This window comes from Pelecanus crispus, chromosome 1 (assembly GCF_030463565.1).
Source record: "Pelecanus crispus isolate bPelCri1 chromosome 1, bPelCri1.pri, whole genome shotgun sequence".
In the NCBI taxonomy this organism is placed as follows: domain Eukaryota; kingdom Metazoa; phylum Chordata; class Aves; order Pelecaniformes; family Pelecanidae; genus Pelecanus; species Pelecanus crispus.
The window spans coordinates 111,229,966-111,244,866 of record NC_134643.1 but is presented as its reverse complement, the minus strand read 5'-3'; the positions used below and the strand labels follow the sequence as shown (position 1 = coordinate 111,244,866).

The 14,901-nt window shown below is 36.7% G+C and overlaps 1 protein-coding gene across 1 annotated transcript in view; it reads right to left on the bottom strand.

The window, feature by feature from the left end:
- The window catches only part of GBE1 (1,4-alpha-glucan branching enzyme 1), a 178,230-nt gene that overhangs the window by 65,673 nt on the left and 97,656 nt on the right, over positions 1-14,901 (bottom strand). The window contains exons 8-11 of the mRNA XM_075718169.1: positions 7,176-7,291; positions 6,818-6,945; positions 3,378-3,476; positions 1,130-1,240 (exon numbers count right to left, since the gene is read on the bottom strand). Coding sequence (XP_075574284.1) covers positions 1,130-1,240; positions 3,378-3,476; positions 6,818-6,945; positions 7,176-7,291 — 454 coding nt within the window. The remainder of the gene's footprint in view (positions 1-1,129; positions 1,241-3,377; positions 3,477-6,817; positions 6,946-7,175; positions 7,292-14,901) is intronic.

Sequence of the window (14,901 nt, the reverse complement as noted above, 5' to 3'; positions counted from 1 at the left end):
AAATAAGTAGATCTTCCCAAGTATGAGATTCTAAAACAAAATACATAGTAATATGGGAAACAACTCAATTGATAAAATCCAGCATGAAAAAAAAACCAGCAACACTAATGCTGTATGTCATGCTTTAGGACAAAGAATCAGCTTTCATAAAAAGCAAATAATCACAGAATAATATGCATTTCCAAGTAATGTCTGAAGTTGTTTACCAGGATTAGGACTCGCCTCTTGTGCCTTAAGTGAACACTGCATAACAGTCTGGGATAAGAATGTAGATAGGTACATAAAAGGAAGCTGATAAACTTAGAATTATCTTTTAAAAATAAAATACAGGTCTCGTTTTGGACACTTCTTGGACTTTTATTATAGAAGGTACAGGAAATAGAACATCAACCTCTATTATGTAGAGAAAAGAGTTGAAGGTAGGTTACTTAAACCTTTTATTAGAAAATGGATTATATTTTCTAAAGTTCCTAATTTTAAAATTCTCAACCAACGCATTTTCTGATTCTTCAGAAAAAAACATTACAAAAGACTGTGGGGGATGAGTGTTATCCAAACTCGTCATTACTATTTTTTCTGTATACAAAACCATTACAATTGCTGTGTTTTGAATCAAACTGTGAAAGAATATTTCATTTAGATCTCTGAAGAGGATTGGTGTTTGCAGTCCTTTCAGAGAGGAAACATCTTCTTGAAGGGAATACAAGTTGCAAACACTTGTGAATAAATTTGCTAAATTATGGTATTGTTTATGCTTATCTTAAGTAGTGCTCCAGCTTACTTTATGGAAACCAGATCTTCAAAAACATGGATTATATGCCTTCTTACGTCCTATGACAGGCAGGCAAAACAAGAAGCTAGGACTCATTTCTTAAAAAACAAAACAAAACTGAAAAATAACACCACCTACCCACTCCAAGCAGGATTTATTTATTAAAAAGAAGGATCAAAACAAAAAAGAACCCACAAGAAAACCCAAACAAACAAACAAAAAGCAGTAGTCCAGATCTACCTATCTCTGAAATTGTTGCCTACCCTTAACTCCTGCCTCAATTTTTAAAAAAACCCATAACCCACTAAGCCTCTAAACCTCATCTTTTACTTGTTCATATGTAAACAAATACAATACCTGATCATGGCTCTCTGCATATGCAATGTACTTTTCTTCATACCGTCTGTTTGTTAATGTATGCACAATATTGCCCATATTCCAGTCTTCATCTTTCAGCTCCTTAATTATCTGCAGAAATAAAGAAAAGATCATTGAAAAATTATTTCTGTTTTAACTAAAAGCACCTTTTTTTTGTTATCCTGGTACTGAAATGTCCAATGAATTGTGAACTGTATTACTTTAACTTCTCCTATTCCCAACTTTGAAGCAACGAGCTTTCTCTGATAATCTGAAAAGATTTCTTTCTTTTGAATTCCACTACATAAATATAATAACTAGAACACTTTGTTTCTTCTGTACTTCCACATATAAGCATGGACAATTGGACTTGCCATCTATCACGTGAATGCTCTGATACAGTGGGCAATGCAATTGCTAGGAGCTGCAAAAGAGCACTGCACCAAAAACCGGGTGGGGGGGTGTGTGTGTGTGAAATATGTGGGCACACACACCTACCTACACAAAGTATTGAAAGTAGTCCTGCATTTCAAGTAACCCTGGCATATGGCAGCTTCCAACTATAGCTGAAGATGGATTACTGCAAGATACCACTATGCTGTTGCCATGAAGTACACAATACGTGAGAAGGTCCTCAGTGCAGGGACTTGCATGTTCCCTGATCTGCGAATTCCTGGTCAGTTCCAAACCACAGGCTTAAAACGAAAGCTTTGGAATACAAAACAATCTTTACTTTTTTTTTTTTTGTCACACTAGCTCCTGATTTTTAGGAATTTAAATTAAATTACATCAATAGGAATTTTCTGCCTGATATGATACTATTTCCTCCCTCTTCTAAACCTAGTCCAATTCCAGTGTCAGTCCTTTCTTTTTTCTGTAGAACTTTATAGACCTCCATTGATCACTACAACTTAAATACATATACATAAATATACAGACATAAAGGTGATTAAAATGCAATAACATCAAGATGGCTAATATGATACTGTAAAATCTAACATTCTGATTATAACTGGCCATGTACTTTTAAACAGGATTTTTTTTTTTTTAAATAACTCTATAAATTCTGGCCCTGAAAACATTCAGGTCCCTATGCAGCATCATATTATGTACTAGGTAGATATTTAATGTGAACTAGTATAGCCACTGTTATGACAATCAGCTTATCTCACCCACTTTTACAGATTCCTCAGAATTACTCCGTGGAACCTTGGAGATCCTTCAGGCCTACAACTGCGTTTAGGAAGTTGCCTAGAAAACTTGCTATTAACAGGTACATACTTAAAAGCTGGAGAGAAAGGAGAGCAAGCAGTCTCAAGTTTAATGATGCTGTCTCTGTCAGAAAAGCTGGTGAGTTTGTATTCTGAATGAAAAGCAGGTTTGAAAACTGTTTTTCAATCTGCCCTCCATCTCCTAGTTACAAAAGTGAAAGATGCTGAAGATAAGTTAATTTGCTTTTTATTTTAAGCTACTCACTACATTTATTGAAGCGTTAATGCTCATATAAAACATTTATTGTTTTCAGATTATGATAGCCTGAGGGATTTGGATGCAATCTAACTGAAAAACATTCTCTAAAACATCAGTAGAAGCTTTTTGAGAGCATTTAGCGTTTTATTCCTTTTCTTGCAATTCTCTGTATTAAGGAAAAGGTGATCCGAATCCTTGTTGTAGTCAGTGTTTATTAGTATATTATTGTTCTCGAAGAGCATTCGCAGATTTTTATTATTCTTTTTGTAACCTCACTGTACCAATTGCTGGTGTTTGTATGATTCATTTACATTTACTTTGGTTAAACTTTCAGCTCTATCTGTGTTCAATGCTAATTACTATGCCCAATTTCAGGAGGGTTCATTGCATGGCTTGGGTTTTTTTTTAATATTTATACACATACGGTTAACTTCTTATCTCCCTGTTCACATTCACTATAGACTACACATTCTACAGCTGTTGCAAGTTACAGGTTATTTTGAACAAAATGAGTCTGTGTGTATTGTATGAAGAAAACAGATATCAGCTTGAATGCAAAGAATAGCCCCTGAACTTACTCATCTTCTGAGGCCTACATGGTATCTTAGAGCTCTCATTTCAGCCACTAATACCTGTGCTCAGGCCTGTCAGAATTTATTTTAAAAGGACATTAAAAGAAGAGAGAGTAAAATCTTTCAGTAGGATTCAGAAGTGTTTTTGTGTATGCACAGATAGAAAAACATCCCACTTTCAAGATTTTTTTTAATAAAGTTCTCACCTGTATCCACTTATCTGGAATAGCCATGGCTAGTCGATAATCAAAACCCCCTCCTCCCTCTGCAACAGGACGACAAAGAGCTGGCATTCCAGAAACATCCTTAAATAAAAACCCACAACATAATTTGCAAGGCATTGCAATTAGTAGTTCAGATTTTCCACCATACAGTAATACTTCTACAGAAATACTCTGTAAACTATAAACAGCTTCATAGATTGACCTGGGTAAGGGGGCGGGGGGGGGAATCAGTGATTACTACACCCAGACTTGCTGTTTGAATGCAAAAGTTACACTATGTTACATTATGAGTTTTCTCTTCAAATACTCTTACTACAAAATATTTTAATAGAGTAGGTATTTGAGGGGGAAGAGATCTCAGTAAATGCAGGATTTAAAATAATTAGCTCTCTTGAGCTCCAAGTAATCAATAGAAAGTGGAAAGTAGTCAACAAAAGACAAATTAAACCTTCATTTTGTTTATTGATGTTTTACATAAAGAATGGCATAAAAATAAAAGGCTGAATATAAAGTACAGTAAGGAAGAAAAATATAATCTCTACTCTTTTCCTAAATGCACAAACCCAAAACTAATGATCCAGCTAGCCCTGGAAAGTGACATGCTCTTACTGCATAATTTTCCACTTTCATATTGATGAAGGCTGATCATTCTTAAATTTGTAATTCAAAGTTCTTAAAATATTTATTTCACCATTTTATTAGGCAATTATGTCACATAACATTCTTTTTCTAAAGTCAGCTTATCTGTATAGAAAATGCAAATCTCCAATAATTGCAAAATATCTATCAGTACTCAGTTTTATTAGCTTATGTCAGTGAGAAGCCATTCCACCACAATGGCTATGGATTAACATACACCTCTTGTGTCTACACAAGAGAATTTATGGAATTAAATTCTGACTAGAACCAGGGCTTAATTAGGAAGCTCATTCTGGTTTCCTGGATTCAATCCAGTTTTGAATCCAACTGCTGCATTAGACTAGCGAAAAAGATATTTGCACTTGAAGTTATACATACCTACGCGTACACGCATACACACACACATCCCGCCCCCCCATACTGACATAAGTGAGGAGACCGACCACATCACCATGAAGCTCACGGATGGCATCCTGGGGGGTGGAAGGCAGGCCTGCCATCCAGAGGGACCCTGACTGGCTAGAGGAACCCATCAACAGCAAGCTCAGGAAGTTCAGCAAGGGCAATTGTCAAATCCTGCCCCTGGGATGGGCTAACCCCTCCATCCATGCAGGCTGGGGAGCAGCTCTGCTGGGCAGGCCCTGGGGCTCCGGGCCAGCAGCAAGCTGAGCGTGAGCCAGCAGCCTGCCCTGGCAGCAGGGACAGCCAGCAGCATCCCGGGCTGGGTGAACAGCAAAGCCAGGAGATCAAAGACGGGGATTATCCCCCTCTACCCAGCAGTCATGAGATCGCACAGAAAACTGCATCCACATTCCACATGCTGTAAATACCAAGTAACAAAGTGAAGTTCTTTCCAAACTTTTAGATATTATAAAAGTTAAGTTCAATAGCTCTCAAATCAGTCAGAACGGATAAAAACAGACTAATGGGCTACAGTTTACACAGGACACGATCTAAAACAAAAGCCTTTCTCTGTGATGCTACGATGACTACCTGGACAAGGTCTGAGTCTGAGATTTAAGTAGCTCCCATCTACTTTAGTCACAATTTTGAAAGCCAGATTTTTGAGAAGTAAAATTCTAAATGTAATACTTTTTATCTATATCTACAGATTTTTACCTGAACACAAGAAAAAAAAAATTCAGTGCTATTTTGTTCCGTGTATTTTCCACCAAATGTAAATAGCCAATGCCTAAGCGTTTGTTCAGACCTTAGTTTGAAATGAGCTCTGTGTGTATATATATATATAAAAAAGAAATCACAGCAGTAGGGTTTTTTTGCTGGTTTGTTTTTATAATACTTCAGGTGTGATGTAATTTTACTTAACATTTTTTCTTCTCATTATACAAAACTTCAATCACAGCTTTATTTAGAAGGCCAAAATGAAAAATAAGCATATAGTCAGTAATACCTAAACACTTAGAAATGACTAAGACAGTGAATATACAGAATATTAAAAAGCTGTAAAAATTATCAGTCAAATAATTAAGGAATATATTATAACTAGTTATGGCTAGACAAAAACATTTTTCTCACATGGCACTCATTCCATCATCATTATAGACAAGCAGACAGTCTTCATCACCTTTGGTAATTTTCAATTATGTCCACAGTTTCTCCTTCTGAAAATCTCCACTAACCATGCAGCACATTGATCAATTCTGTATTTCATGTAGTGACTCCCCCAGGCAGAAAAATGATGTATTGAAACAGAAGCAGTTTTCAACTCAAGCAAGATAAACTGAAGACACATCTTATTAAAAAACTCTTAGGCCAGGTAATACAAGCAGACTGAACTCAAAGAATTTCATTGGTAGAAATACTTATAAACTAAGACTACCAAGAAAACGAACAAATTTCACTTCAAATAAGCCTATAGCTCAATGATACCATCTCAAGTTTCCTAGTGATTGCTCACTAGATGATGTTTTTGATAGCTTGTCATTAAGCTTTTAGCAGTGGTTATCTATAATATAAAACTTTACCATAAGAAATGAAGTTAAGCAGTATTTTGTTTTCTGAAGATAAATAGGGAACTCTTAAGCAATAGAAAAGGTTTTATTAGAAATCCATATAGTCCCTAACGATACCAGATAGATGCAACTTTCTTTTAAATGAAAAGAATTATTTAAACATAACAAAAATCCTCAAGGTTTACATGATGATAATGTACCTACTCATAAAACTTTAATGCTCTGCCATTTTGTACTATTAAAAATTCCACATGCCAACAATAATATTTTCTCAGTCAAAAAAGTTTAACTGATCTCAATCAACTCAAGTATTATGGTCTATTTACTTCCTCAGAAACCTGGAGAAACTTAATACTAAATTTAAATTAGCACACACATGCAACATTTATAATTTTATTGCATTTATTTTGAAGAGAAATTATCAATTATGCCAATATAATTCAAAATATGCAAAACCACACTAGGGCTGTTAATCTTCAGTATCATGAATCACTAGTGACAAATGACAATCATGCAAAAGCAATAAACTGATAAAACCAAAACTCATTACAAGTTCAAGGAGATGAAGGGGGGAAAAAAAAAAAGAAATCCCCACATTAATTATTGACCCATTAATGCACAGAAATTCCCAAAGTGCATATGCCAGTTGTTTTTCCCCACAAGGCAAAAATCTGTCCAGTAATTAATATTTCTCAGCTCATGTCATTCCTGGAGTACCCGAAGTATGACTTGATAATTAAGAGGAAACTCACATCCCAAAGCAAACTAATCAATATTAATGGCATTGAGGATGGCAAATTCTGACCTTACCTCTGCTATGGTTATGCATTCCGGATGCAAGAATTTAATCATGTGGTTTGCCATCATTAGATAACACAAAGCATCTTCATCCACATGTAGGCCAAAATATTCGTTGTAATCTCCACTGAATCCTGTGCCTAATAAGACAGGAAGTTTTAAAGGCCACAGCTGCTTTTTTAAAGAACACAGATATTTTGCAATATACAATTTTATAAGCACCAAGTTTATTCATCATTTCAGATCTCTCCATATAGCAGCACAACAAGATCTGGAATTTTTTGAGCATTCAGTGAACTTTATAGCACTATTTCCACAGCAACAGAGCTACAACAGGACTGCTGAGATTAGAGTTGATTAAATTACTTACCAATCCCATGATGGTGATACAACATAGATGTAACACCATCAAATCGGAAGCCATCAAAACGATAGTCTTCAATCCACATTCTCAAATTAGACAGAAGGAATCTCAAAACTTCCCAGCTGAAATAACATGAATGTATTTTGTAAGCTTTAGAAACCTTGCGATCAATGAGAGTTCCTTATACCACGTTCCCCACTTGCATGTATAGTACTTGTACTGGACATTTTACCATTTCAATGATTTCTTCCCCATTTTTCGTTAGCCTTTTCCTAAAAAGTTTGTCTTCCTTAAATCTTCGTCTTTTACTGAATATATTTTTATGATTACAGATATGGGTTTAGGAAAAATTGTCAGCTATCTATATAGACATCTAGATAGGTCAGTGTTTGAACAGATATTACATTTTAATACCCATACTTGTCACTGTACTTTGCCTCTCTAAAGATGGTTATACTCTGTGGGAAGAGATCTTACAGAAATGGAAAGAAAATTATAATAGGTAAGATTTTGTCCCCAAGATTTTATGGATTTACAGTAATTTCTAGCCGTAACAGAAGTTGAAAAGCTGTCATCCCCTGCCCCCCGTCCCAATTATTTACAAATTACATGTCACCAGTAGGTTACCAAATCACCTACTGTGTTGAAAATTTACACATTTAAAGTGTAAACCAACCTATGGAAGTTGAGGAGATTTTTTTGAAATTCAGAACAACAGGAACAGGGTGTAACACACATACAAAGAAAGCATGGACATGAAATCAAAAAGAGGTTCCAAAGTGAGTAAGCACATGGAGGGCATTTGTAAGAAAATTTGTACTGCAGAACAAAATAGTTTCAGAAACAGTTTTCCTACTATTCATCACCTCCTCTCCCAGGACACTGGTCTCAGTAGCTTCAAAGACCCCCATATCTTGTTTCTACTGTTCACCCTCTGTGCCACTACCCTCTCTGCCACCCTCGGCACGGGCTCCGTCAGGTGCATCTCCTGCAAGCTATGGCTCCAAAGACCTCACCCACCTCAATCAGCCAGTCCCATGAGGTAGTGAAACTTTTTTTGCCTGCATCTTCAATGCTTGTCAATGTTATGGTTTCTCTCTAATCAATTTCCCAAGATAGCACAACTACGACCCCGCTTACTACCAGATTTCTGTTCAGAGAAGAGTACAAGCTCCACAGCAGCATGCAGGGTCTCACCAACCACCCCCAGTGGGTGAGATGGAAGGGGTACACCTAGCACAAAGCACATCAGTCAGCATCACTGTTACAATTTACCTATGCATGCAGTTGGCATAAGGCAGTGAAGGAGACCCTTTCTACTTTTCATACTTTATGTAACAGACTTTGTAGGCAGTAGACTCATGAGGCAATTACTACAGAAGGAATAAACTCCATTTTGACAAAAACGGATGTCCCCACCTTTACTCCAAAAAACTTCCTCTTATGAATGGTGCTTTAAGTCTGGAGTTAGTGGTATTACACAAAAAGATGGGGAGGCTGTGGACACACTATAAAGCTGGTAAAAACCTGATCTCACTGAATAGCCAATTCTTATTTACTTCAATAGGATTATAATTTCTCCTTTTCTTTGCATGTACTGCACACAGATGTACACTTGTGCATATAAGGACAGAAATATTACTAAACCAAAACCTCCACATTTAGGAAATGTGAACCAGTTCAATGTGAATTGCCTCAGTTCAATATCCTTTCAAGGCACACATTACATGACAAGATTTCTGTTACATCCCCGTGTCCCCCCATCTCACCCCAAATCATCCAATTCACAAGATAACACTACACTAGGAAGATCTCAGGAGCTTGTCTACAGAATCTTTTATGTATTTGTTATTTCTCAGGTGAGATGATTTGCAATGAGTGAACAGAGAGAATGCTCTGATATCGAAAGGAATAGAAAGGTATCAGAAGTCTTACGAACTGGCAAACCGGTCACAAAAAATACAGCTTCATGCAGACGCTCGCTGTGTCTTTTTCTGACCCAGCATCATTTACAGAAAGCTGTTTGCTGCAAGCTAAACACTGTGAGCTAAGTCAAAGCAGTAGCTGTATTGCAATAAAAATACTATCTCACACAGAATTGAGATAATGCATGTACGAAGAGTAGATTAATTGCTACAAGCACCAGCCAGACTTAAAACTTATTTCTCCTTATTGCAGGCTGCTTGACTTTATAACCTTAAAGTTCTTAAGAAGGTGAAGAGGATTTGTACATTTGTAAAACATACACAGAAATCCCAAAACATACAATACATTTTGTTAACGTATGATAACAAATGTAAGTTTTTCCACCATTGTTGGCACTGAAGATTGATCTTTGGAAAAAGATGGAGAACTGGTATGAAAATAAATTGTAATGACTTTTACATGAAACAGTGTCTACAGGTAAGAACAAACAAGATGAATTTGTTGAACCAAAAGATTAGTTAGCAAGTTGATGAGATCAAAAACCTGAATAGGAGCAGCAGATGTTTTCCAACCATCTGATTGCACATGGGAGAGAAGATTGTAAATAAACAAACAAACATATATATTAACTCTGATTATAGTCTAAATTTGGAAAAATTCAGTTTTAGGATAATTTCTAGGAAGGTTGTCAAATACTAGCAACCATATTCACTTTTAGAGAGATAACTACACAGCTCCAAAACACGAGCCAGAACAGCACATTTTTTTGAAATGTGCAGATCACACAAACCATACAGAGGTTCATGACTTCATCCAAGTCAATTTGTTTATAGGAGCAGAAGCATTAGAAATAGAAGTTGACAGAAGTAACAAATAACTTTGCAGAATGCCAGCAGAGGCCAAAATCATAGCATAACTGAAATACACCCACCATATAAGCAATAACTCAGGAACATTTCTAACAGAAGTACGTTCTCGTAATTTTACAGACAGATATGGAAACAGGATAGCATTAATTAAGAATGTAATTTCTTTTGGGCAAAATCCGTATCTTAAATTATATCCTAACAGTCTCACATTTTTGCATACCATAAAATTGAGAAAGTTCTTTCATTGCATGCATGATCTAAGAGAGGAAAATATATCCTGTATTATCATTAAGGAACAGAATGATTTACACTGTAAGAAATTTAAGTAATTCAGAATTCACTCAGACATCATTCAAAACAAAGAAGTTCTTTGCATAGAAGTCTTGCTGGGTTTTTTTTTTTCCCCTCCTCCTTGGGGCCAATAGCTCACACATTAAAAGCCGGTTTCTCATTTGAAAAAGTGAAATAATCATATCTAGCTAGGTGACCTGGTTTCACAAGGTGACGAGAAATTTAACAACTTTCCTATACTAGGTCAGCAGAAAGCCTGTGAAATTGCTTATAAGTCACACTCATTATTTACTTTTTTCCTCCTGTACTAAAAAACCAAATTAATGATTCCCTATAAGAACTTTAAATTCTAATGCATGATGAACAACAAATATTTTAGATGCAAGCAATGCATTTAAACCAGTTAATTTTGTCACTATGGACAAAAAAATAATATTGGCTGTACCTGAAACAGTTTGAAGCTGCAATTCTTGAACCATATTAATGTTGACATTCAGGAACTGCACTTCTTATTATGTATTATAGAAAATTAGTGGAACTGCTGACCTTAAAAGAATCTAGACTTTTATGATGATTTACCTGTTTTCAATTCTTCTTGTTTAATTAACTTAACAAATAGTAGCACTGAATTGCTAAAATACTACTTTTTTAATTATCCTCAAACATTTCAACAGCTGAATAGCTTAAATGCCACCAATGGATTGCTAAACATAAGGAAACTGGCACTCAGTCTGATAATGCTAACCTTCAGTGAATCTGAATTATTTTATGAACATCCAGATTCGATAGAGAGATTTTTTTCACTGCTGTTGACCAGCATACACAAGTTTGCCTGTTATTTAGATGCACTTTATTTGATCAGTGATACAAAAGGGTAACCAGTCTTATCCTATTTGGAAAACAACAATAAAAGGAATAAACTCTCTGTAATTCAACCTCCTTCATTTACATGGAGAAGTAATTCCTTGCTGTCCTCTAGGTAATATCGTTGCCAAGACCCCCAGCCATCTCTAGCCATAATGGACTGAGAAGTCAAAGCAGTGCAGCAGGTGCCCACTTTTTAGCCAAGAGACAATCTCAACTCACACTGCTATACTGCTCTCGATACCTGCACTCAATTATACCTAACGCCATCCTATGGGAACATACACATCTCAGTCAAAAGAATGTGATATAGTCATTAAAAAGATCAAAAGAGCTTTTGTATGGTGATCCAAGCTGTGCTATGCCTCCAAAATGAACTGTGCAAAGAGTTATCCTCCTGGGCCATATGATAATCTGTGAGCAGAAGGGGTCAGCAGCAACATGTCACTTCCCCTGTATCAATCCCAAGAAGAGACAGAAGCAGTGAATTAATTTTTTCTCCCACAGTAACAACCAGAGGCACTGTTGCAGTGTGCTACTCTTTCTGGACCTAGGATTTCTGAAAGTGCATTGCATGACTGCATCCTGTATAGCCAGAAATGAAACAAGCCATTCTATTCAGCAATATTAAGATTACTCACATTTCAAAATTAATATTCAGACACAAAATAACTTTTAAGGAAAAAGCCTATTCTGAAAACAAGTAAAACTAATTAATAGTAGTGGCACAGATATCAATAGGCGAGAAGTTACAGGAGACTGAAGCTTTCAGCTTAACATGCACTGAATTTTTAACATTATTTTAAAATAAACAGAAGACAACTGACAAAAATCCTGAGGACAGAGTCCTCTGCAATCCAGCTTCCAGTTGCAGGAGAATTTAGCTGGTAAAAGTTTTCAGAATGGCTGCAACATTCTTGCAGTGTTCTTGAACTATTCTTCACAGTGCCACAGTATTTTGGTTATTATTAAAGTAAATTAATAAGATGAAATTGACTTTTTAACATCCCCACCATAAGCAATGAACCCAAAACACAATCAGTGTGACCATGATTCCTTTGGTCAAGCAGTTCAAACTGTTGTACTGTGAAGGTGATGTGGGGGCCAAGAGAGAACCTACAGGTTAGATGCGTAAGTTGTAAGGTCATACTTCTTGTTCATCACCATCTCGTACGTGGGTGAGGCTTGAAAGTAACACTTTCAATAGCAGTAGATCTTTACTCGCACAAAGCTTAGGAAGATGTTACCTGTACTGCATGGATTATAACTGCACTTTCTTGGGCAAGCTAATGGGGATAGTTCCCAATTCTTTAAGTCTCCCACCGCTACTGGCTCAAGACTTCCTTAACAGGGAGCTTGGATCATTAAGGAAGATTTATCTGTATCTCTTTTCAGCCATATCAAGGATAAAGAGAACCACTTTTTTTTCCCCTGAAGCCTCTAAATTTAAAATAAATATCAGCTTCAGATCTAGCTCCCTGAGCTTTTTTCTCAAATTTATCAAATATCTTAATTGCTACCGATCTGTCTTCTCCTTCCCCACTTACTGCTTACAATCAATTGCTTATCACTTTACCTCTGTTCTCTGCATTGTGAGGTTTTGTTTGTTTTAAAGAGAAATGGATCCATAACATGACCTTTCTGTTTCACTTGATTTGATTATGTTTGCTTTGCTACCTGTATAGAATTGGTAACACTGGAAGTAGACCATTTATAAACTGAAATACAGCAAAGATGTTGACAGTGCCCAAAGACTTGTAACCTTTGATCTTTGGTCTACAAAGCAGATTTATCTTTTAAATGACATTTCAAATAAAAAAAGCATTAAATAACGCAAGTAACAGTGCATTACAGATCTCAGAGTTTTATTTTTTCTTAAGGTCCAGTACGACACCAAAAACATAAAAAGTTTCAATCACCAATTAGATAGCTTAGTCTAAAAATTTCATGGCCAACTCTCCTTACAGCTAATGAAAAGTCCTCACTTAGGAAATAGTGATTGACATTACAAGCTCTCGGGGCCTAACCACAGAACAAAGACAACCCACTACTGAAGAAGAATGCACACAGGTCACTGCAAGCAGATTAAAGGTTTTGACAAACCGTAATTGCTATGCAATAAAAACTTTAAAATTATTTGTCTGCTCAGGTTCACGCATGAGTAAACAGTACCCTGAGATACCAGTAAGGGAAGACAGACCTACATTAAGGACACATGAAAGAATCTGAACTATAAGGAGGTAAATGAGTAAAGAAGAACACTGCATGTCCAAAATCAGAAAAAACAAGTAAACCTAAGTACTAAAAGGCAGGCATTTGAAAGCATACCACATCTTAACCTCAGGAAGTACAGGGACAACACCCTCTGAAGCAGCGCTAGATTACCTGACTTACCAAACCCATTTGTGTCTGTCCCAGATAATCACCCTCCTACTGAATGTCAAAGAACAGCAGAGGTCTGCACCAGAACACATTAAGTGTTCTAAACTGGTCTGAAGTACACAGCCCACCCTGAGTCCAGAAGGGGATGCAGTTCTTATTTTATGAAAGTCTGAAACACTAGATCAGTAATTAGGATGGGGTCTCAGTATGGCCTTGTGATTGTGAAAAAACTTCTATACTAAAGTTCCCTGTATTCACAGCCAACGCTGTGGCCCTCGGGAATGTTTTGCTAATTAAGAGACAATAAAAAAAGCTAACCAGCCCTCATGGACTTAAAGCAAAGACCTATAGGAAGACACGCCATTCCTAATTTATTTTGTCACGGTGAGGTGACAAAATGTCACACAAAGTGGATGTAACCTGTTAACGGTCCCTCTCAGTCTGTTCCTAGTCAGGTATTTGAGTATCAATCCCAACATTAAGTCTACCAGCTGTGAGAAGAGCAGTGGTGGCAGCAAAACCCAGCACTTGTTCAGATCAGTGCCTATGAAACCTCCGGACACGTAGTGACTGGCATCACTAAGCCAGACAGCAGTATCCACTGGGAAGTACAGATCCCTCTGCACAGCAACACAAAAGGTCACAGCTTTTTGTTTTGCTTTTGTTTTCAACAAGAAGGGTGCTTGAAGCTAGTAATGGTCACTGATACCAGTTTTCCCAGTAGGAGCTGAACTTCTGATGAACTGGATAAGCAGCTTTCCTGACTAGAGCAGTTGCCATTACACAGCTGATTCCCAGAAGAGTGAAGTTTCCAAATGGCTTGAGATCAGGTTAAACAATCTCACAGCTTTCTAAGAAACTGGAAAATAGACAGAACATAGGCACAAACATTACCAGATGTGGGTAAGCCAGTCACGTTTTTAAGGAAGTCAAGATTCTATCTTTCCATATTCCAGGATGGAATTAGGTCATCTTGAACACAAGAGTTTTCAGGCATGTACTTTTCACAACTACTAAATGCCTCTCACTCTGAAAGAATCTCACCAAATTAAGATGCAAGATGGATGGCTGTAGGAATGAAAGACCTTTCATCACAGCCACTTCCTCTCAGCTGTTCTGAGCATTTTTACAGTAGGGTACAGACCTTTGAAAAGGGCTGATAGGAAAAAATTGCTTTCTATATTTTTACAGGACCTTATTCTCTAAGTTGGACTGTATGAGAGGTAAAAATGCTAAGAATAAAACCCAGCAGACAACTAGTGCCTCACTGCAGTGAGTAGTAAGAAAGAGGCAGTTAATTCCTTCCATTATTTAGAAATCTGTGCTGGAGAAACACTGGAATCTTGCATTTGTAAGATTAAATGAATAGCAAACATGTAACCTGGGCACAGCTAAATCCA